This window comes from Nomascus leucogenys, chromosome 16 (assembly GCF_006542625.1).
Source record: "Nomascus leucogenys isolate Asia chromosome 16, Asia_NLE_v1, whole genome shotgun sequence".
NCBI lineage: Eukaryota > Metazoa > Chordata > Mammalia > Primates > Hylobatidae > Nomascus > Nomascus leucogenys.
Window position 1 is genome coordinate 3,962,756 of NC_044396.1, and position 25,425 is coordinate 3,988,180.

General features: G+C 37.1%; 1 protein-coding gene across 2 annotated transcripts in view; it reads right to left on the bottom strand.

The window, feature by feature from the left end:
* The window catches only part of PREX2 (phosphatidylinositol-3,4,5-trisphosphate dependent Rac exchange factor 2), a 280,879-nt gene that overhangs the window by 204,957 nt on the left and 50,497 nt on the right, over positions 1–25,425 (bottom strand). For both annotated transcript variants that reach the window (XM_003274806.4, XM_003274807.2), the window contains exons 2-4: positions 8,496–8,567; positions 6,732–6,854; positions 4,314–4,418 (exon numbers count right to left, since the gene is read on the bottom strand). In XM_003274806.4, the coding sequence (XP_003274854.2) occupies positions 4,314–4,418; positions 6,732–6,854; positions 8,496–8,567 (300 nt within the window). The remainder of the gene's footprint in view (positions 1–4,313; positions 4,419–6,731; positions 6,855–8,495; positions 8,568–25,425) is intronic.

Here is a 25,425-nt window from a genome sequence, read left to right on the forward strand (position 1 = left end):
TCTTTCTGCAGTGCCTACAACAGACAAACTATTTAATAAATATCTAACAGAGGGAGGAGAGAGCCCCTCAAACATCAAACTAAGTTAGCAACTTTCATACTGCAATTTTTAAAATACTGTTTCAGGTTCATTGAGAGGAGAGGCTGAGTGTTGATCAGGAAAGGATGCAAAAGGAAGACTGATAGTAGCAGAACAATTTTCCGCTGTCCTGAGCAACTGCATATCAGCCTCAATATGTGTGTCGAAGTCAGCAAAATCAGCACTCTGAATGTAACTTCACCCAGACACCTCAGAAGGCATAGCAGCAAATACATGCTCTTACACAAGCATGCTCTTTGGGGGCTTCACTCCCTACTGCAATCGGGTTATCCAAATATTCTTTCAAACTATATATGGTATTTTCCCCCAGAGGAATCCTATGAAACACAACTATCTATATCTCATTATATTTTCAGTGATGTTTCCGTTCCGGTATGTTAGCATCCCTGTAAAGCAGCCATCCCCTCACCTACCTCTGGACTGAAGTGCCCTAAAATCACTCAGGGCTGTCTAGCCCACTTTTATTGCCTTGTGTATTAGTACTGTATAGATTGTGAACTCAATTCATAATACCACAGGTTGGCTACCACTTTAGACTGGCTTATGAGAGCCAGCTCCTTATACATACATGAAGAATATGTTTCCTGACCAGGTACAGTGGCTCACACCTGTAGTCTCAGCACTTTGGGAGGCTGAGGTAAGAAGATCACTTGAGCCCAGGAGATTGTAGAAAAATGAGAAGTGCATCAGGAACCAAGAGGAAACATTAAGCTTACCAACATGTGTGTAACTTGGAGTCACTAAAGAAGAAAACAAAGGGTCAGAATAATATTTCTAAAATAATGGCTAAAAACTTCCCAGATTTGATGAAAACTTAATCTATAGATTCAAAAAGCTCAACTATAAATAAGAGATGTACAATCATCCCCATACCTAAACACATCATTGAACTATTGAAAGAAAAACACAAAGAGAAAATCTAGAAAGCAGCAAAAAAGAGAAAAATGACCCATCATATAAAATATAACAACCATACAATTATAGCACATGCCTTATCATCAGAAACAATGGAAGCCATAAGGTAGTAGAATGACATATTCAAAGCGCTGACTGAGAAAAAAAATCTATCAGTCAAAAAGTTCTATGTCCAAGTAAAACTATCCTTCAAAAATGAAGGCAAAATAAAGACATTCGCAGATTTAAAAAAAAAAAAAAAAGACTGAGCAAAGTCATTGCTAGTAGAAATGACTTACAAGAAGAAGTACTAAGGGCTGAAAAGGCTAATATCAGAGTCAAATACACAGGAAGAAATAAGAGCACCAGAGATGGTAAGTGTGTACATAAATATAAAAGACTGTAGAAAAATATAGAAAGCAATAATTGTAACACTGTGTTGTGAAGTTTATAACATATATAATGTAATATACATGGCAACAATAGCACAATAGAGAAGAGATGAAATGGAACATTTTCCATTTCTACTCAGGAAATATTGTAGCCAAATTTCCCCTACATTTAACTGGAATTAGGTTAGCATTAACCTAATAAGCATTTGATATGTTAAGATGCATATTGTAGTTCCTAGAGCAATCACCAAAAAAACTCCTAATAATATAGTTTAAAAATTGAGAGGAATCAAAATGGTACATAAAAAAATGCTTGATTGACACAAAAGTAGGTGGTAAAACAGGAACAGAGAAACAAACAAAAAAGACATGTAGGAAAAAATAATAAAATGGCACATGTAAATACCCTCATATCAATAATTACATTAAAAACAAACAAACTGAGGACCCCAGAGACTGTCAGCCTGGATAAAAAGCAGACCCAACAATATGCCATCTGCTAGAGACATTTTAAAGATCATAAATAGCTTGTAAGTAAAATAACAGAAAAAGATAAACAAACAGTAAGAGAGCTATCATAGCTATAATATTATTAGGAAAAATAGACTTTAACAGAAGAAATGCCACAGGGACAAAGAAGACCATTTCATGATGATAAACAGAAATATGAATATAACAATTATGAATGCGTGCATATCTAACAGAGTCCCAAAATCTCCATTATACATGGAGATTTCAATATATCATTCTCAATAATTGAATTGTTAAACAATATGAATAATATGAATACTAATTCATAGCATTGTCAATGCATGTAATTCATAGCATTGTCAATATACATGAATATTATTCACATCATATAATATGAACTAGAAATATAATAAAAGTTATTCAACATAAGAAAGAACATCTACCAAAAAATCGATAGCAAACATCATACTTAATGTGGAAGGACTAAATGTTTTCCTACCGAGATCAGAAACACGGCAGGGGTGCCCGCTCTTACCACTTTTATTCAACACTATACTGAAGGTTCTAGCCAGTGCAATAAGGCAAGAAAAAAAAAATAAGTCATCCACAATGGACAGCAAGAAGTAAAATCATCTTTATTATCAGATAATTGATCCTGTACGCAAAATACCCTAGCAAGCTACAAAAGAACTACTTAACAAATGCATAAATTTAGATCACAGGACACAAGATCAATAAACAAAAGCCAATTAAATTTCCATATATTAGCAATGAACAATTTTAAAATGACATGATAATTTCAATCAGAATAGCATCAAAAGTGGAAAAACAAAGGAAAAAAAAGTAAGTACAAGGCCTGAATACAGATTTCTTACATATGAAAAAAAAAGCACAGTCGTAACAGAGAAAAATGTAATAAATTAGACTTCATCAAAATTTAAAACTTCTGATTTTAAAAAGATGATATTTTAAAAACGAACAGACAAACAACACTGGGAGGAAATGTTTGCATATTATATATCTGATATAGGACTTATATCTGAAATAACAAACATTTATAGCTCAATATACAATAAACATCCTAAGTTTTAAATGGGTAGAAGATTTGAATAAACATTTCACTAAAGGAGACATGAAGAGTTAATAAGCACATGAAAGCATGCTTAATGTAATTAGTCACTGGCAAAATACAAATTTAAATCACCATGAGATAGCACTACACACCCACTAGCATGGCTATAATCAGAAAAACTGAAAATGCCTAGTGTTGGACATTTTTTATTAACTTAAATGTTACCAACTTTACCTACTGTTGGCAAAGATATAGGGAAACTGGAATCCTCACGCATTGCCAGTAAATATGGCACAGCCACAATGACAAATAGTTTGGCAGTTTCTTAATTAGTTAAACATGAGCTTATCATACAACACAGGTATCAATTCCACGTTTAATGTCTACCCAAAAGAATAAAAACATTATGTCCACTCAAAGACTTGAACATAAATGCTGATAACAGCATTATTTATAGGAGCCCAAACTGGATCCAGACCCAATTTTCATTAATTGGCAAATAGATAAACAAAATACAGCATATCCATACAATGGAACAGTATTTTGCAATTAAAGTGAACGAAAATGGATACATTCTATAGCAAGAATGAACTTTGAAAACATTTTACTAAGTTAAGGAAGTCAGGCACAAAAGATTGCATTGTATGATTCTACTTAAATAAAATATCCAGAAAAGGCAATCTATAGGGATGAAAACAAATCAGTGTGTGCCTGGTGCTAACGGTGGGAACAGAGATAGGCTGTAAAGGGACATGGAGGTCTTTCTGAGGTGACAAAAATGATCTAAAACTGAATTTGGGGGATGGCTGTGCAACTCCACACTCTCCTAAATATCACTGAATCGCACAATTATAATCTGCTCCTCACTAGCGATTAGTTTGCCTGTGACAGCCAAAATATGCATTTGTTTGTGCTAACCTAAAGAAATTAAACACATATTCTTGTTGTTTTTATGAAAACACAATAAAAAATGTATGTAGGAGAAAGGTTAAATTTTACACTTATTTTCTACCACATCCACGATTTGCTTCCTTCCTGTTACTGCCCTACTTACAGCTCTCTCAGCAGAAGTAAAGGACGCCCTAGGGAACTGGGGGGCTATAAAGCAGTGATGAACTCTGGCAGAAGCTCCTCTCTCGCTAGGAACCTGTGGGGTCTCACAGATAATTCATAATCAACCACGAGGGGGCATTAGCAGTACTTCCCCAAACACAAGCTGATCCCAGCTCTCACTTTTATTTTCATCAAAGGACTCTTGCTTTCTCGCTTGGGGATGCTAACAGAGGTATCCCACAGATTTTTACACCATATTGATGCTATTCCTTGGTTCTCACTGGATCTAGCAACACATATCAACATACAGTAATACATAAATGTACACTTACCAAAAGAAATGTCCGGATTGTTCTTATTTTGTTGAGTTCAAGAAGTAATTTTTGTGCCTTCTCATGGTTACTACAATATTCATCATAGATACGAAACTTGTCTTTCTGTGAATTCACGTAAGAATAAATTAGTCATTTTATTCACCATTCTGCAATTTTAACCTACGTGATATGCATAAAGGAAATTCACTGAGTGTTGACTACGTTTTAAGAGCTATACTGCATGTATACAGCTATATATAAATTTTATTTATTTTCTCTGGCCCATGAAGAATAGCCTAAAAAGAGAGACAGACGTATATCAGTTATACTCCATCATGACGAATTCAGGTAGACAAATGAACCAAACGGTGGCAAAGCACAGAAAAGAGAGGGCTGAGCTTTGCCATAAGGATTCAATTACAGCTTTAAAAGAGGAAGAAATTACATACATATTCTTGCTGTTATTTATGAAAACTGAATAAGGAATGTATGTAGAAGAAAGGTCAATCAATCTGAGCAAGGTCCAGGTACATGAATCCATGATTCCTAAGCAGGGAGACAGAAGAAAGTCATTTCGGTGAAGGCAAAAGCAAGTGCCAGATAATACAGAAATAGAGAAACACAGGACCCTGCAGTTCATATACACCAGTCTAGACAGTTGTGCTTAAGAGAGACACTGATAACCTGAAGAATATCTAGCAACAAGCAACTAAGAGAATGACAGACCCTGAAGACACCATATCTGAGAGGTTGTAGGTATAGAAAAGTCAGGAAATCATGAATACTTTCAAACAGCATTATGTTGTAAAGGACTGACAGTCCTATGTAGCTCCAAATATAAAACTAGGTCCTTTAGGTGGATGTCGCAAGGGCAGTGATGGGCAGATTTGGGATCGACATAGAGATTTTCTAACAGAGCTGTCACTAAAGTAGGAACAAAATAAACAGCCGTCATAGATAAATAGGAGATATTCTTTTAAAACAAGAGGATTTGTACCATCATGATCTCTAAGCTCCCTTCTATTTGTAAGATTTTCTCAAAGTGCCTTATCATCAAAAGAGTACCAATAAAAGAAAGACACAAAAAATTTATTGATCAAATGTTAGAACAAAAGTGTGCCCACTGAAATTTTAAAGGCATGCATTTATGAACATTAAATGCTACTTTATATAACCAGCAGAAAATGTATTGAATCACTTATCTCAAGAAATGATATGAGCCAGAAAAAAAAAATAAACTTCAGAAATAGTTTAGCTAAATTCAGGGATGACAGATTCATAAAGTGTTACTAAGGAAATGGATGTCAGGGTGCAAGATTCCCAGGCACAGCCCTGGACTGAGATAGCAACTACTCCAGCTGGCAGAAGATTCTGATTCTTTTGATTCTTTCATGAAATAAAGCAGGCTTAAGTGAGTGGACACAAACACCCGTGGCTTCCAGCTGTGCCCAAGAAAAACACAGCTTGATCTTCCTATACCCAATGAGACACTCCTTTTAATATAATTATTTTTATGAAATATTTTCTGACTATAAAAAGAACATACAGCCTGCTCACTACATAAAGACAGATTTTGAAACTACTATCAAAACCTTTCTAAAAGACTAGACGGAAAATTAAAAATAGACAAAATTTGATTTCTATCACGAAATACTCTTACACATTGTTAAACAAAACATTAATTGTCTAGCATTTTGATAAATACATGGATTCATATTGGTATTCTCAAAATTAGCATCAGCGTAATGGTATACATAGCAGCATTCTTTTTTTTGGTGTGAATGCCCTTTAGTTCTGAAAACAATTTTCACTACACAGTTGTCTTTTTATTTTGCAAATTAATTGCATAAATAATTTCAGGCATCATATATAAAGAGATGAAAATGATCATACAGGCACAGGATGTGTAATTTGAAACAACCGAGCACTGGCTGGTTATTGCGTGTGCACTGCTCAGTACAATCTTCTGAGAAACCATCCTTGGGGAAAATTCCTGCTACTGGGTTTATTCAACTCCAGGTTTGTCACAAGTTGATTAACAAGGGAACATTCTGACTAATAAAAGGCTCATCGTGCCATTATAGGAACGAGGATTTTCTGTCTCAAAAGAAAAATGCTCTATGTTTGAGAGAAACATAAAAATTCATTCATTATGAACAGCCTGAATATTCATTAGAATTCAAAGCTACAGAGGATGCGAAGAACTAACTTGTCGGGGAAAAGAAAAGGCTGTTTATTCTTCAGTAAAATGGATGATGTGAGGCACTCTCCCCTTTTCTGGCTCTAAGTGGAAGAGTTCATTGGCCTTAAAAGACCCCAAACTTTTGGTGTCAGATTTTACTTCTAATACTGAATTCACACATACCACTATGCCAAGAGCTAAATCTTAAAATCTAGGGGAAAAGAACTTTTAAAATAAAAAGAAATTTATCCTACAAAGTGAAGAAAGCAGGTTCCCACTTCTTGTTGAGCATTAGGTTCGGGGTGTAAGCATTCTTCCACGACTTTTAAGAATTCTTTATGTACTGCAAGGATGTCTTCAATGTTTGAGAACAACATCTGTAAATAAACAAATGTGTAAGTAAGCTCAGCAGTGAACCAATTTTTTTTAAGTCTATGATAGCATAGTATTTTCTCTCCAACCTGAAAACCACATATCCATGCCTTCCTCCCACCTTGCCGGCAGAGCCTCAATTTTGTCTGGACTTCCCCTCCACGCCGCCGACACAATTCTGGGAACCAGGAGCCCATGGCTGGCTCTCAGGACAAGGCCTCTGTTGCCCAATCCAAGCCAGGCATCCCGTTCCCTTCTCAAAGCTGAGCTGCATGGAAACCAGCAGAGTTGCCGGCAGGCTTTTCTGGGAAAGGCATCTATGCTCCTAAGAAGGGCACACCAGAATGGACAGTCCTCTTTTCCCTCTGGAAGGTGCCATATGTAGAAGTAAAAGCTGGCACAGCTCTGCAGCCACAGGAAGAGCCAGCTTGAGCACAAAGCTGATAACCTGGGCGGCAGTGATTAGCTTGGAGAGGATGTAGCAACCTTGCTGGCCTCTCTGGGTCACAGGTGCTAAACCTTCTCCTCTGTCTGGAGTCCCTGATATGTGAGCCAAAGTGTCTTCAATTCAATTTGACTAAGAGGTTTCTTTAGCTTACAACCAAAAGCAAGCTAACTAAAATAATCTCCTGGGAGGAAAATTTTAAAGTTAGGTATTTTACTCATGGGGAAATAGCGTCAGAAGAACCTTTAAAAATGCTCAGAATGTTTTATATTTCCAGCAAAATAAAACAGTAAGTTAGCATCATAAATACCAGGAATAATACATACAATTTAAATGACTAATCATTATAGTATAATTAATTTTCATTTACCATCCTTTTTTTTCAAAACTGTTCACAATTTTCCTTCCTTGCAGTTTAAAAGAAACAATTATACGTCTGTTTCTGAATTAACGATATTATGTGGAGTGAACCATTGAAATCTTTTGTTCTTCAGTGATCACAGATACTCGAAGTCACGTTTGCCCACACCCTGCCTTCCTGAGCCACCTCTAACAATCCTCTTATATGGCTCAGCTCCCTCCTTCTCAAAGACATTGAGGTTCTTAGCTTCCAATTTATTTATTTTATTTATTTATTTATTTTGAGACAGAGTCTCACTCCTGTTGCCCAGGCTGGAGTGCAATGGCGCCATCTCAGCTCACCACCACCTCCTCCTCCTGGGTTCAAGCGATTCTCCTGCCTCAGCCTCCAGAGTAGCTAGGATTACAGGCATGCGCCACCACGGCTGGCTAATTTTGTATTTTTAGTAGAGACAGGGTTTCTCCATGTTGGTCAGGCTGGTCTCGAACTCGTGACCTTGGGTGATCCTCCCACCTCGGCCTCCCAAAGTGCTGGGATTACAGGCATAAGCCACCACACCCGGCTGCCTCCAATTTATTTTTCTTCCTCTGTTCAAATGTTCCCAAGGCCTTGGTTGAAAAATAAAAAAACTCTATGACTTCTCTGCCATCCTCTTAATCTTCCATCTCTTTTCCTAAGCCCTATTTCTCCTTTTTAAAATTATTACCAATACAACTGACTGGCACAGCAACTTGTAGTGGAACTGCTGATCAAGTGAAGGGCTGTGAAGTGCCATGGCACCAGCAAAATTTATCTATAGGAAACTCATGCTCAGGTTGAGGGCCAATTGTACCTCCTCACCTTCACTGTTTCTTCTGTCACATTTTTGTCAACTTTTGATGCTGCACACTGGTTCATTCGCTGTAAGAATGCCTGCATGAAACAAGAAGATATTATGAAGGTAACATTAAGTTAATAAAATGACTGGGTGTTGAGCAGAATTAAACTAATTTTTTTTTACAACAAACCAAAGTGGAAAAATCCATTTGTTGAGTATAATAGTTTCGTTGTAACACAGAAACCCTTGTGCATTGCTGCTCCTATCTGGGAATTATACTTCCTTTACAATGTTGGGGTAGGGCCAGAAATCATCAAGTATATGTAAATTAAATTTATCCACCAGGATCTCAAAGTTGTGAAGTAAGCATTTAGAGTCAGATGTTTCCTAAACTTCTAAGACTTGGAAAGCACAAGAAGACCAAAATTTAATGGAAAATGGCATTTATAAGAAAACAACACAATGGCCAGAGATTCTGAAGTGATCCTCTTCGAAATTAAAGATAAATAAATAGATAGAAGATAGGTAGGTAGGTTGAGTGATTGATAAAATAGATGATAGATAGATAGATAGATAGATAGATAGATAGATAGATAGATAGATAGATAGATAGACATCCCTGCCACTATTTCCCAGGAAGACATTTCAAGAAGGAATGAAAGAATTTCGTTTCCCCTCTATCGCCCACCCCCAGCCTTTTAAAAAGCCAGAATTTAAATTTCTGGGTCGAGGTCCGGGCTCTCCATACCGCTACGGCAGGTAAATAAGCCCTTTAGTAATTCAAAGATTTGGACTCTTCTCAGTGGTCATTAAGTTTCACCAATGGCTAAATAGGCTATTATTTTCACAAAGAAAAAAAAGAGTAGGATAATTTCATTATATTGAGCCTTGAAAAAGAAAGTTTAGGGGAGCAAAAAGAGAAGAGAATTTCCATCTAGCAAATTCGGTTTATGTCCTCAAGACACCATCCGTTATCACCCTCAGGACATGGCTAATAAGAGTATAAAATGGTACAACATTTCAGAGAGCAACTTGACAATAGATCTCAAATTTTTCAATGAGTATTTCCAGCCAGTATGGTGGCTCATGTCTATAATCCTAGCGCTTTGGGAGTCCCAGGCAGGATCCCTTAAGGCCAGGAGTTTGAGGTCAGCCTCGGCAACATAGCAAGACCTTGTCTTTACAAAGATTTTTAAAGTTTGCTGGCCGTGGTGGCACACACCTGTAGTCCTAGTTACTTAAGAGGCTGAGGTGGGAGGATTACTTGAGCCCAGAAGTTTGAGGCTGCAGGGAGCCATAGTCACACGCACCACTGTACTCCAGCCTGGGTGACAGAGTAAGATCCTATCTCAAAAGATAAAAATAAATGGGCATTTTCCTGAACCTAGCAATACTACTTCTAGGACTTTATTCTAAGAAAAATATTCAAATAAGGGGATTCATTGCATTGATTACCAAAGTGGAAAAATTGGAAACAATCTAAATAACCATCAACAAAAGAATCATTAAACATATTATGATATATTCAAATTATAGACTACTATAGCAAAAGTGCAATCATAAATGGAATGTGATGAAAACTATATATACATATACGTGTGTATACGAGATGTCTATAAAATATTGTCTGGTGAAAAAATTTATTAAGTGGCATACTTGCTAAATACATACATATATGCAGATGCATAAGAATATATACAGATATACAAATGGATAATATCAGTGTGTGCTAATGTTGAGAAAAAAGTAGGTGGCATTTACCAAAATGCAATGGGTAGTTCCTTTTAGGTAATAGGAAATTGACCTTTGTACACTTTCTAATTTTTGTAATATTTAGCTATAAGCATGTTATAACTTATATCAAAAGAGGAACAAGACTATTTAAAATAAAACAAGCCACAAGATCTCACTCCTAGCATGATCTTCAGAACCACATTTATTCCTGATTCAACCAGTTCATGTTTCAGATTCTGTAACTACAATGTCAGATCAGAAGGAATAGCCTCAACTCTTCAACATCAGCTGAAATAAATAAAATGAACATGTATTGGATGTCAATCTAATTTGTCTATTGGGAACAAGTGATATAATTTTTGAATTCTTATCTAAAGTTAAGGATAATTGGTAAAAAAAATTAGAATTTTCTAACTGTAAGTGCTCATTTTATTAGTATTATTCTGTTTAATTTTTTGCTTTAGTTTTGTTTTTTTTAATATTTTCCACATACTCATCGCAAAAATGTTCTTTATCTCATTCCATTTACTCTTAAAATAACATGGTGGTTTATTTGCCTAGTTTACATAGTTTACATTTCATATTGACCACATAGTAAACAGGTATCCTCTCGTGCAAGCAAAGCTTAAACTTCACCTCTACATTTATAAACCTTTTCTTCATAAGCTGAACTCAGTCACATTCTGAAATGGATAAATTAAAGTGAGGAAGTAGTAACAATGAATCAAAATATGAGTTAGAATGGAACATACAAACTAAGAAAGTAAACCATGTCTTTATCTGACTTTTTATCTTCTTATCCTCCGTGACAATATGGAACTTTTTGTTTAACTGTATATGAAAGGAAATCTGGAACTTGTTAGCATTTCTAACCAAGCATTTCTTTTTCCCAAGGTCCTCATTTTATACAACAGTGAAGGCAGATTTTAGATGTTTGCTGAGAACGCAAAATCATGAAAACGGTTTGACATTTTTTATAAGAGGTTTAAATCTTCCTTCCTAAAGCTAGGAATAAATAGGTAATTTCAAAATCATCCTTTAACAACCAGCATCTATAGTGTCCTTTCAGACTCTGTTGTCATATTTAACCCTTCTTATATCAATCAAGGAAGCATTAGTAGCCTAGTCACAAAAATACATGAAGGATTCTATACATTGTTTTATCTCTGCATTCATTCCCACTTGTCCAAAATTTCACCAAAATCAGATAATCTTCATCTTGACACACATATATTTGAAATAAAGCAGTGGAAAATAGCTTTTTTGTGCTAATGGGTTTCAAACTTTTTCTTGTGTTTAAGACTTGGAGAGTTTCTTCCAACTGCAGATTCCTGTCCCCAGAGGTCTGACTCTGCAGATTAATTTAGGACCCAGAAATCTGCATTTTGAGCAGGACCTCGAGGTGATTCTGATGTAGTTGGTCCAGAGATCATCTTCTGATGAACATTTCTTTATGTTTATTCTTTCAAAGACTGAAACAAAAAGCAGACTTTGAGAAATAAATGAGTCTTAATAGGAAAATCGAGTTTACTTATTTCACTTTGACTTTCAATTCAATGTCAAACAGTGGTTGTTTCTATACAATATCCTCTCAGCCAACCACTTGGGATGCTGGCACCCCGCGGAGGGCGCGCCTCCCACCCATGAAAATCACAATCAAGGCTGCATGTAACAGGTCGCAATAATCTCTGAAGGGTAGGGGGATGCAGACACGACACAGGTGAGTCAAAGACAGGCTAAGTTGCGTTCAGAGGAAGTGAGGCTCTCGCAGATGCCGCCCCCCCAACCCTGAGGACCTTTCAGCTTGCACGTGTGTGAGCATGTGCTCCGCTCACCAGCATTCCCCTAACAATGGCTCCACAAAAAATATTCCTAGATATCACTCTAGTTATGGGCTTTTTCCCAGAGTACTCTTTATTTTCTCTTTAACTTGCTCCATATTATCTTGTATTTTTGGTAAATGCATATGATAAATATTATCCACTAATTAAAGTTTAATAAAGCTAAAAATGTCACAAATTTGCTATCAAGAATCAAAAGGAAGAAACTCATTAAGATGAAATAAGAAGATGACAGCAATCTCCTTTATCTGTGTCTGCCCATTTGCGCTGTTGCTAGTTCAAAAGTAAAGCAAAGCTCACCATGGGCTTCATTCTCAGAATGCATTTTCTTATTTTATAATTTCAACATACAAAATGATCTCTTTCAACATATTTTTGCCCTTCCCACTCTTTTCATCAGTCCAGGCACACACAGTAGATCATTCTCAAAAGTCCCGCAGATTTTAACAATTTATACTTTTAATTCTAGATACCCGATGCCAATCTGAATTTCGTATCATACAACACTAAACCTTATTACTCCAACACATATTCTACATTCAAAATCCTGAATGTAGTCTATTTAGCAGCACCCTGTCACCTTAAAGATTTGGCTATTTAATATGGATACAGATAGGTAAATTGTATATATAAAGGCGAAATAGGAAAAATTCAAGAGGGACTCCACTGTTACGGGAAAAAAGACTACTAATTTCATGAAAATAAATGAGAAAAAAACAATAATGGTAAATATTTTCCTTTTACCCTTTAACTTAAAACAATATTATCACATCACAATTCTTTGGAAGATAAGGGCTTTGTTTGGTCCTAATAAATGAAAGAAGTTTGTCATTTGGGTTTGCATGAACACCTGGTTGGTAATGGCATCACTGGAATGGAGAAGACTGAAAGTGAAGAAGGTTTTGGGGTGAGAGAATCAGTTTGTTCTGGACCTGTTGGGTCTCAGATTTCTATTGGGCACCCGTGTGGAGATCATGAGTAGGGAGTTAGCCATTCCAATCTGAGGTTCTAAGGGAGAGATCAGGGCTTACAGTAAAAAGTTGATTGTCACTGGCACCAAGACGTAACTTAGAGAAAGCATATATAGAGAGAAAAAATGACCAGTCCCAGTCCACTGGAGACAGTGTGGAGATGGGGAAGACAAAAGGCACGAGGACAGAACCATTTTATCTATTTGTTTACTGTCCGTCTCCCACATTTGGATGGGAGCTTCATGAACGCAGAGCCTACCTGCTTTGTTCACTGGGATATCCCCAGGACCTACAGCAATATCTGGCACTTGGTAAGTGCTCAATAAACTTCTGCAAAGACTGACGACTTTTGTTCTTAACTCAATTGTTTTCATTTGTGAAGACCACCAGACTGCACTGCATTAATTTCCCTAGTGTATTAGCTTCCCAAATATTCATTAGCAACTTGGAATATAGGACAGCACATAATCTTTTCCTCTTCTATCACCATATGACATGGTTTATCAGTCTTGACGTTATTGACATTTGGAGCTGGATTAAACCTTTGTTTAAAATAAACCTTTGTAGTGAAGGACTGTCCTGTGCTCACAGGATGTTTAGCAATCTTTTTCCCACTCGGATACAATGAACGATAATTATAAAATTATGTTACTTTGTTCCTACAGAATATGAGCAGCATCTTTTCATCTTTGAAATAGATCGTGGTTTGTTCCTAAACTTCCATGACAACATTCAATCCACACAAAACTCCAAAAACTGACAGAATAATAAATCATTTGTTAGTAGTCCAGTAGTACCTAAGACTCAGCCTCGTGGGCATTTATCACTCTACAAATCATTAAAATATCCCACACCTGGATTACTCAAATAAATGCCTAAAGAGATTGCATGTCTGAATCCTCAGTGAAACATGAACATGTAATCCTCAGCGAAAGCCTCTTGATTGTTGCTGTTTCCTTGTGATTCAGAAACAAAAGGATTTTTTGTGTCAGTTATTGAGAGTCTTTTAATATCTGCTCAATTTCCCACCAAAAGATGTTTTACTCTTTTTCAGACCAATTATTAATTCAAAATGAACATCACTATCATCTCAGAGCTTAGGTGAAGATAATTTTTCATTATACCATCCAAATCAAAAAATAAAAATAAAAACCTCCCTTGGCTGGAACTTGACCAAGATGTGAAGATAATTACCACATTGTTATAGTGTATTCTATTTGACCTCAATATAACAAAAAATAAGTATGAAAGAACTGCGTTCTTCAGGAATTTTGAGGGGAAAGAATTCATCATTTGTCAGCATGATTGGTACGTTACATACAAGGCACAGCGTTTTGAAGATATTTAATACTTGGGTGACAGGAAAGTCAAGAGTAAAACTGGACAGAAGATGAAAGAGAAATCAGGACCATTATTGATAGAATTACAGTTATGCATAAAATTACTAAAATTAAAGGTGAAAGTTAGGAAATTTATTGAGATGACTGCAGTGAAATACTACAATAAATGCCGTCTTTTCTTAAGTGTGTTTTTTGTCAACTTCTTAAATGTTTAATTTTTTTGTTGCGTTTAATTTCTAGTTTGTTTCTGCAGTCTTGATTCCTTCCCACAAACTCACAGCTCAGCCTATAAAATTATTATTTTAACAGGATATTTTGCTTCCTTTGGCCTAAGGCAATGAGTTGGTCTAAAGCAGAGGTCAAAAATAGTAGAGGTAGGTTTTAACATAGCACTATGTGGTTAAAACCTTGATTCAATTGCTAACATTTAACAAAAAGAGTATTCATATAAAAGTCAATAATTACAGCCTCTCTTCAAACACTCGGAGAAAATTAACACAGGGTCTATCTACCTGAATAATAATAAGTTAGAGCTGAAGAAGCCACATGTTCCCTTCATTTTGCCACAGTCACCACTACTCCCTATCATCATGTACACCAAAGCTGAATGTTAATTGCCATGTATTCTAATAGTAATGTTGTTATTTTTTTAATACAAAGCCCATTTTACTCATTTTTTTTTACTTGGGAATCTTTGTAGCCATAGCCATTTCCATTTCCAGCCACATTCTTACGGTTTTGTCAAGGTCCTTTTGACTCATAACTTTTTAATACTGATCATTCCAGAGTTCTAAGTTTTAAAATAGCATTTGATCTTTAAGTGTTTGAGTGAAAATGTACTCCCATGATCAGAGGGAAAAAAAAGCTAAAACAAAAATACTTAAAAATAAACCTAAGAAAATTGGTGCATGTTCTACTTAACTCTTAGTTCCCCAGGAAATCTAAAATTCAGCAAGATATTTATGCTTAGAAGTGATATCTTTTGTTAGAGATAGCTCTGGCAGGCATGTATACAGCTAGTCTTCTCAAGGATTGAAACAATTCCATGTTCTTTATTTAAAATTTGTTTTAATAAGGTAACTTTTTGGCAATAAATTCTTATTGGTGTATTCATTCCAAGTATCATTTGATTCATGAAGATCTTGTGTTCCTTGTATTGTTTTGGGTGATTGATGTCTCTTTCCTGAATGGTCAGGGATACACCAAACCCTAGGGAGAAATCAGTTTCAAAAAGAACGAAGATTAGGAAATGTATGATGTTTATAGTGGGCTGTTTGGAAGCCTTCAAAATTAACCCACCACCTTCCTCCCCCGACACACCTAGAAATACCCACTCAAACACATACAGATACAGGACGTCTCCTCAGGGTGGAGTTCAGCTCTGTAGTGAGCATTTATGAGAGGCCAGCTGCTTTTAAGTCTCAGTTTCCTCACCCATTAAATCAGGTTAATAATCATATGTGCCTCACAGAGAGGTGGAGAAGATTACAAGCAGGTAATGATAGTTAGCCCTTTGCAAAGTGCTAGCACACAAATAGGGCCCAATAAATGTTATCTGATATTTCTGCCATGGCGACTATTATCACCATCCACTATTACTACATCCACAGCCTAGTCCCATTACTTCTACTGTGGTTATGATTATTACTAACACTAGAGAGAACAGAACTAAAGGGTAAGTTAAGGCCCCTTTCTCCTCCTCTCTGCTCCTATATTAACAATGAATCAATCCAACAGACTCTACTTTCTGGAGAAGTCCTTGATATCAGAACAAGTATTATAATTCAAGGTATTGAGGCAAAAATTCTGTTTATTTTTTAACTATTGGATCTTCCACAATGTAGTGGATCTTTTCTGCTCAGGATCCCAGGCTAGCTCCCAGTTGTTTGGTATACATGTCAATCTCTCTAATCATACATTTATCTTCCACCCATTGCAGAAATTTGGAGATTCACAAAGAGTAGAAGATGGAAAAAGTTTATTGAGGATCAAACTCTTAGGTGCTAATAGGGATTGTTGTCTATGTCCTCAATCCTTGAAAGAACTTAGAGCACAATGTATTAATAAAAATGGAACAATGCAAGTGAAGTTTGGTCAGACCACAGCTTTAATTTCAATGACATGTCGCAAGATCAGAGCATGGACCGGAAGTACACAGGCTGGAAGTAAAATGACAGGCTGATCTGACAAGACCTCTACAGAAAAGCCAGGTTCAGAAAAGAAGACTACTCCTCTGGACGCTGTCTTCTTCTGGGTACTATCAACTCTTGACAGCACCAATGGAACACTTAAACAAAAATAATTCATAAGACTGGTTTATAAAATTTAAATTAAAATGTATTTATTTATCATAAGTCATTATATTTGTAAAGAAACAATGTCAGATGGAAATAAACTTTTAATGAGATTCAGAATTATAACAAAGAAATAAAGACATTTCAAATGTCCCACCATTTTTCTGGTATCATTTCATATAAAAGTATGTTTCATCGTGTCAGCTGGTGAAAAACATGAAATAAAATGGATTTCTAAATGTGGTTCAGAAGCTTACATGAACATATTTGTCAACTTTTTTCTTAATAAGATGTCTCTATTAAATTGTCTTATTTTTAATATTATACAAATATTTATATAGAGATGCCAGTAGACTATTATGTCTCCCATATAATAATACTTCATATTGTGCTGGTCAGGAATTTACGCTGATATCAGATCACTTGAATAACACAGCACAATGAAAGAAAAGGGTAAGTGGGAAGTACAAAGTACATTGTATAGATAATATTCCCAAGCACATATTTTTCTCCGGCACAGGAAACTGGTCATTTCCCGAATTTAAAGTGCAGAACACTATTCCTGTTTTAGTCGTTATTCAAGAATGCAGTTCCCATGAAAAGGAAATGTAAGCAGTGTAGAAGGAAACGTATTTAGTGCTGGAAAACCCAGAGAAATGAGTGAGGATTCCAACCTGAAGATCTGTTGCTGCCCGACGGCCACTCCCCTCCTTCATCTCACACTCTGATCTAACTCACGGTGCAATCCATGAGGTATAAAAGAAAGATTTATAAATTGGTTTCATAATATTTATTTCAATTAACATGAATTTGTTGTATTCTTTAAACACATTTATTTTGTGTGTTAGTCCGTTTTCATACTGCTATAAAGACATACCCGAGAATGGGTAATTTATAAAGAAAAAGAGGTTTAATGGATTCACAGTTCCACATGGCTGGGGAGGGCTCACAATCATGGCAGAAGGCGAAGGAGGAGCAAAGATACATCTTACATGGCGGCAGGCAAGACAGCATGTGCAGGGCAATTCCCCTTTATAAAACCATCAGATCTCCTGAGATTTATTCACTATCACAACAACAGTACGGAAAAGACATGCCCCTATGATTCTATCACCTCCCACCAGGCCCCTCCCATGACACATGGGGATTACATGAGCTATAATTCAAGATGAAGTTTGGGTGGGGACACAGCCAAACCATATCAACTTATCTCCAACTTTTATACCTCAGGAACTTAGGCACTTGCTTTACCTTTTCTTGAAAACTGACTTCTAAAATTGTCCATCATCATCCTTAAAACACACATGACTTAAAATACATGTCAGTATCCTATGGTCCCTTCTGACTCACCATATTCTCTCCTTCTGTCTTGACCAAATATTGTCTTTACCCTCCTCATTCAACATATCACCCCTCCCTTAGTCTGCAATTTGTTTCCTTTCCTTTTCCATTTGACTCATACTCTATTCGTAAAGGGAATTAGTATAAAGTAACTAAAACGGTTAGTGCTGGGCTGATACAGACAAGTATTAATAGATTGATGGCACAGGAACAGTCCAGAAAATATCCTGAGTATTTAGAATTTACTATTTGAAACAGGTGGCACTTCAAATCAGTGGGGAAAGAATGCCAGGTTTTGGGACAACAAGCAGTCCAGTTTCTAGTCTTTACCAAAATATGACAGAAGTCAGCAACATGAAGTGGTGAAGAGCTTTCCGGAACCACTCTGACTGGGTTTGAATCCCAACTCTGCCAACTACTAGATGTGTGACCATACAAGTAACTTTACCTCTCTGAGGCAGAGCTTCCATATTTGTAAGATAAGAGTAATATGGTATCTACTCCTATAGACTTGCTATAAGCATTAAACAAATTAATATACGTAAAGTAACTGAAGGCCGGGCGCGGTGGCTCACGCCTGTTATCCCAGCACTTTGGGAGGCCGAGGCAGGCAGATCATGAGGTCAGGAGATCGAGACCATCTTGGCTAACACGGTGAAATCCCATCTCTACTAAAAATACAAAAAATTAGCCAGGCGTGGTGGCGGGTGCCTGTAGTCCCAGCTACTCGGGAGGCTGAGGCAGGAGAATGGTGTGAACCCAGGAGGTGGAGCTTGCAGTGAGCCAAGATGGTGCCACTGCACTCCAGCCTGGGCGACAGAGCGAGACTCCGTCTCAAAAAAAAAAAAAGTAACTGGTACATCGAGTGTCAATGTCTATGTTTGCTGTTATTACTATTTTTTCTATTTCCTATAACCAAATATACTTCTTCAATGCTGTTTTCATTAAATAACAGCAAAATTTCTGAAGGAAGACCTTCAAAAAGGAGAACCATTCTTTTTTACATCATCCCCATAGCAAGCTATATCAATGACAATAACCAACTGGGAAGAACAAGTATTGTATATGTATAAATATGTAAAACATTTTTAAACTGCTTTTAAATCATTCATGACTTTTTATTCATAATTTACTTTGTAAAAATCTGTGTAAGTGGTCAAATATCTGAAAGCATTTTCTTACAAATTCAAGAAATATGAGAAAAACTAAATAAGCTCAACTGTGAAAATCTGGGATAAAATTATTATCAATAATCCTTTTCTGTTTCAAAAATCAAGAAAAAATAAAATATGAAATGTCATAAATACTTCTACATACTTCATGAATCAAATAGCTGCCAACAAAATGCTCCTAATGAGTTCATTTCTATGGATATTGGCTTGCAGCCCCATCGACAGCTGAATATTCATGAGGCAAATTAGGTGCAAATAAACAAGGAAACTTTCCTTCCACAGGAAAAAGAAAAGCTATGATAATTAAAAAATATTTTAAGCAGTTTTTTTCTGACCTGGGTTATGAAAATTAACCATCAAAAAAATATAGTGTCTGTCTATATAGCTCTGTCTATGAGTTTTGTTACATAACCACAAAGATGCAGCAGATTTGTTCAACTACTGCAAAATCCCAAATATCCCCTAACATCAATAGTTTTCTTGTTTCACAGGATCTGAATCACCTTAGGTCCTCAAGAAGCAACATTTTGGGGATGTAAATGAAACTGTCCTAGACTGGGTGTGATAATTAATCTGGTTTAGGGCAATTATTTGCAGAGCTTAAAGCTTGAATGTGCACATAATATGTAAAAGGTCATGGTAAATTAAAATCTGAACTAGGTCCAATTTTGGGGGGTATAGTCTGGAGGCCCTAAGAGGCTCAGCAAGTAGACTCCAGGCAACAGTGACAGGATTCACTGTAGGGAGACGGCATATAGTAGCTGGTCACTGGTCTAAAGGTGACCCCAACGGATGCTGCTTGAGGTGGAGTAGGAATAAAAATGGTTGTGAAGAAAGGTTAGCATCTAATAGGATATAACTGACTTCTTCCAAATGCAGTGGGATTTAGATTTCGGCCCCAGGCCTGATAAAAAACTGGAATAAAAATCAAGAGTGAGGATAGAATCTAATTGTATAAAGTAGATGTACACTGTTGAGACAGGTTATGCTGCACCTCGGTGGGGAAACTGGTGCCTCCCTTCATCCCAGGATATCTAATTTAGGACAGCAAAACTAATTCCAGACCATGCCTGCTGGGGAATTGGAGGCTCCTCTTACCCTCCAGCTTAGCCAAGGCTGCACCAGGGCAGTGGGGGAGGCTGAGCATACAGGAGCTTAGCGGACCAGCAAACTGCTAATGAGCTGCTCTCTGCAGGTCAACTGTAAAATTGTACATTCTGGTCAAAGAATAATGGCAGGAATTGAATTTCAAAACACATATTCAACAATATATCCCAAAATCAACTGAGGGCAAGTGTCCCACTGGGAAACTAATGCCTATGTCCTGAAATTATCTGTATATTTTTACCTCTTATCATTAGACAAAAAGGAATAATATCCTTATTGCATGAGACAGTCACTGTGAACCCACTCAACGCCAGGCTCTGTTCTCAGCACTAGGTAAATAACAATGGAAAGGCCAGTTCCTTGCACTCAATGAGTTTGCATTCTAGGGAATGGCTGTCCCAAAGATGAATAAACCACTAAATAGACAATGCAAGTTCAGATGGTGGTAAGTACTACGAAGAAAAATAAAACGAATGGAAAGGCTTCTTAGAAGACACATCACTTCAGGAGAGACTTTAAGGAAGTGAGAGTACGATGCATGGGAATATCTAGGAAGGATCTGTGGACAAATGCACCAACAATTGGGGTGAAGGAGGGGTATGTACGACCCAAAGGAAGGAGAGACTGTGTTGGCAAAAGGGAGGAAAAGAGCCATCTGAGAAGTGGTTGTTAGGTGAGGGCAGATCACGGATGGCCTGGGGGACGGCAGTGGAGAGTTCATTTTATTCTCAGTCTGATGGGCAGCCATTGAAAGTTTGTAAGCAGAGTTGGTGTGAAGCTCACTCCAGCTACTTCGTGGAGAACTGGCTATGGAGGGGGCCACCTAGGTTTCCATTGAAATAAGACAAGCGAAAGATGATGGTGCTATGGGTAAGGTGGTGAGGAGCAGTCAGAATCTGCCTATGTTATGAAGTTATTGCTGGCAGGATTCGCTCATGGATTGACTGTGAATTGTGAGAGGAAGAGAGAAATCAAGGTTCCTGCCTACATTTTTGGCCTGGGCAACTGCATGAACACCAGTGCATTTACTGGTATGGTAGAGACCCTGGGGAGGACAGGGTTGAAGGAAACACAGCAATGGATCTTATCAAAGCAATACATAAAGCAATAGGACAGATTAAATCAACACAAAAGCATTTCAATCAATAAGGAATCCCCTGTTATCCAAAGAATTCTTTTCCATTTCTCAAAATTATTTAAAACACCATTTATGGGAGAGCTGCATGGCTATTTCTTCCATTTTCTGTTACTTCATTAAAATCTCCCCTTCTGTGGGCTAAATTAGGAAAGTCATCAAAAAATATTAGCAGGAAATAATGTCAACTGATTTCTTATTATGTTCTATTTAATAAATTAAGAATAAATGAGATGTGGCCATGCTTGGTTTATAATTCTTTTTTATTCCAGTGTGACACAAATAAATGAAAACCTCTCAATGTTAAATGCCCATACCTGAGGGAATATGGATTCAGACATTAAAAGCATTATATATTTTTAGAGATTACAAATGTTTAAGAAAAATATTAAGAAGTATTTTAAGCAAGAAATTACTTGCATCAATACTAAGCTTATCTAAAGTAAGGAGAATGTTTCGTATCAGTTGACATGGTCCTTTTATCAGTGGCAAGAAATACAGTTTTGATTTTTCAACAAAGTTACTAAGGATGCACACAGGTGTGACGCCCATTCACTAAATAGTAAATGAAAGCACACAAGAAAGAATGAACTTGAAATAACTACCCATTGCCAGAAGGTCAGTGAAATCAAGAAAGGCAGAGAGAGAATAATGAAGGTCACCATTCGAACTTACTTTTTCTATCATAGTCATAGCAAAGATGATAAAGTATTCCATTTTTTCGCCAGCCATACAAATTAACTCAATTCATGCTTCAGTAATCCTGTGAGGCTGGGAGTAATCTTAGCTTCATTTTAGTAATAGAGAAACTGAGTCTGAAGGAGATTAAGTAGCTTCTCCAAGGTGGAACAGTCAGGAAATGAAGGAGCCTGGATTCAATCCTCACTTGACTCAGCCCCAGCTCTCTCACTGCCAAGCTGCATATATTCCGCCCACACTTCCCCACAGGTGAGTTAAAACAGTCAGGCCAAACATGGTGAAGCCCTGTCTCTACTAAAAATACAAAACTTAGCCAGGCATAGTGGCACACGCCTGTAGTCCCAGCTACTTGGGAGGCTGAGGCAGGAGAATCGCTTGAACGGAGGAGGTGGAGATTGCAGTGAGCCGAGATTGCACCACCGCACTCCAGCCTGGCGACAGGGCAAGACTCTGTTTCAAAAAAAAAAAAAAAGTCAGGCCAGAAGACCTCCTGTGGAGGCTGAAATAGGAGCCAAATTATACTCAGTCCGTTTCTAAATCTGATTTCCAAAGTTTCCATTCCTGCCTTGGAAAAGAATGGAAAAGGATTCTTTCATATCTTTTAGCAAAGAAATTCTCTTCTCTTCAACGTTAACTCGGCTAATGGTAGTGACTTTTTCGTAACTGAATAAAAATCACAAAATTTGGGTAATCTTATATTTCTGTAACAGAATATTGCTCCTTGAAGAAAACTCTCCAGAACTCGTTTCCTCTCATCCTAATTACAGCAAGTAACTTCAGATGACCACATTACAGAACAGGATACAATTGAGTACCCACTTTAAGTTAACAAGTTCCAGGTGTTACCAGGGCCCAGCTAAAGTCTTCTTGGTCTATAGTACTCACTAGCTCCACCCAAGAAAGGTGGCCCCAGACCCTTAACCTCCAATAATCTTTTGCCATCTGAGATATTTAGATACTGAAAGAGTCACATTGTTTTAATCAGAAAGTACTATACTAAGAAACTATTACACAAGCCAGGCTCAGCAGCATTCACCTATAATCCCAGCTACTCAGGAGGCTGAGGTGGGAGGATCACTTGAGCCCAGGAGTTTGAGTCCAGCCTGGGCAACAAAGAGATACATCACCACCTTAAAAAAAACAAAGAAACTATTACACGGAGAAATACAGGGAGTTATAAAAGTTTAGGATTTAGTTAGAATAAATCCCAAACCCTGAAACAGTCTTCAGAAATCTTTTAAAAATAATGTACAAATCAATAAAAAGTAGCATAAAAATCTCCTTTGAAACTGTCCAATGAAGTTAATGATAAAAATTAACTATAATTATTATAGTAAGCACCCATCCTCCAGAGAGCGTTCTGTCCCCTGTACAATATTGAAATACGAGTTCCTCAAACAGCACAACTTCCCTACTACCACAGCTCCAAAGTTCATGATTCAAACAGCCATATAACTTGATTTAACCAGTCTGCAAACTACAGTATCTATACTTTTCTGAAGCTCTTGGGTCAACAAACTCTGTTTTCCACCATGTAGTAGGCATTATAATTTTAAATGCATTAATGACATTTCCCAAACCTCTTAAATTTAGGAAGAACCACACACATTTTGTAGCACATTTTTAAGGAAAAAAATGAATTAAAAAGCAAATAAAATTAATTTGGATGATGTAAATATCAACCTAAGAATATCATCTGAATTTTGTAAGTTCCCATATTACAAAAAATTACCCATAAGTTCACATACTACAAAGGGTACACTGAACGCTTCTATTAGGACAAAGAACTACAGGGACAATCATATTAAGAAAATTAGTATCTTCCAGCCAGGCACAGTGGCTCATGACTTTGGGAGAGCACTTTGTGAGATGAAAGTGGGAGTAATCCCAGCACTTTGGGAGACCGAGGTGGGAGTATCACTTGAGGTCAAGAGTTAAAGACCAGCCTGGCCAACATGGCAAAACACCGTCTCTACTAAAATAAAAAAATTAGCCGGGTGTGGTGGCACACACCTATAATCCCAGCTACTCGAGAGGCTGAGGCATGAGAATCACTTGAACCCAGGAGGTGTAAGTTGCAGTTAGCCAAGATCATGCCACTGCACTCCAGCCTAGATGACACAGCAAGACTCCACCTCAAAAAAAAAAGGACAAAATTAGTGTCTTCTCCATGCACTTTCTTTGTTTTAAAAGTTTATTTTACATTCAAGGGTACATATGCAGGTTTGTTACATAGGGAAATTTGTGTCACAGGATTTGTTTTACAGATTATTTCATCACCCAGGTGCTAAGCCTAGTATTTTTTCTGCCCCTCTCCCTCCTCCCACCCTCCGCCCTCAAGTAAACCTCAGTGTCTGTTCTTCCCTTCTTTGTGTCCAAGTGTGCTCATCATTTAGCTCCCACTTGTAAGTGAGAACATGCAGTATTTGGTTTTCTGTTCCTGCATTAGTTTGCTAAGGACAATGGCCTTCAGCTCCATCCATGTTCCTGAAAAGGACATAATCTCATTCTTCGTGGCTGTATAGTATTCTGTGGTATTGTATGTACTACATTTTCTTTATCCAGTCTACCACTGATGGGCATTTAGGTTGATTCCATGTCTTTGCTATTGTGAACAGTGCTGCAATGAACATACACGTGCATGTATCTTTATGGTAGAATGCTTTATATTCCTTTGGATATATACCCAGTAATGAGATTGCTGGGTTGAACAATAGTTGTGTTTTTAGCTCTTTGAGGAACTGCCACACTGCTTTTCACAAGGGTTGAACTAATTCACACTCCCACCAACAGCGTGTAAGTGTTCCCTTTTCTCTGCAACCACAACAGCATCTGTTATTTTTTGACTTTTTAATAATAGCCATTCTGACTGGAGTAAGATGGTATCTCCATTGTGGTTCTGATTTGCATTTCCGTAATGATCAGTGGCGTTGAGCTTTTTTTCATATGCTTGTTGGCTGCATGCATGTGTTCTTTTGAAAAGTGTCTGTTCATGTCCTTTGCCCACTTTTTAATGGGTTTGTTCATTTTTATTGTAAATTTAAGTTCCTTATAGATGCTGGATATCAGACCTTTGCCAGATGCACAGTTTACAAATATTTTCTCCTCTTGGGTAGGTTGTCTGTTTACTCTGTTGATAATTTCTTTGGCTGTGAAGAAGCTCTTAGGTTTAATTAGATCCTATTTGTCAATTTTTGCTTTTGTTATGATTGCTTTGGCATCTTTATCATGAAATATTGGTGAGTTCCTATGTCCAGAATGGTATTGCCTAGGTTGTCTTCCAAGGTTTCCATAGTTTTGGATTTAACATTTAAGCCTT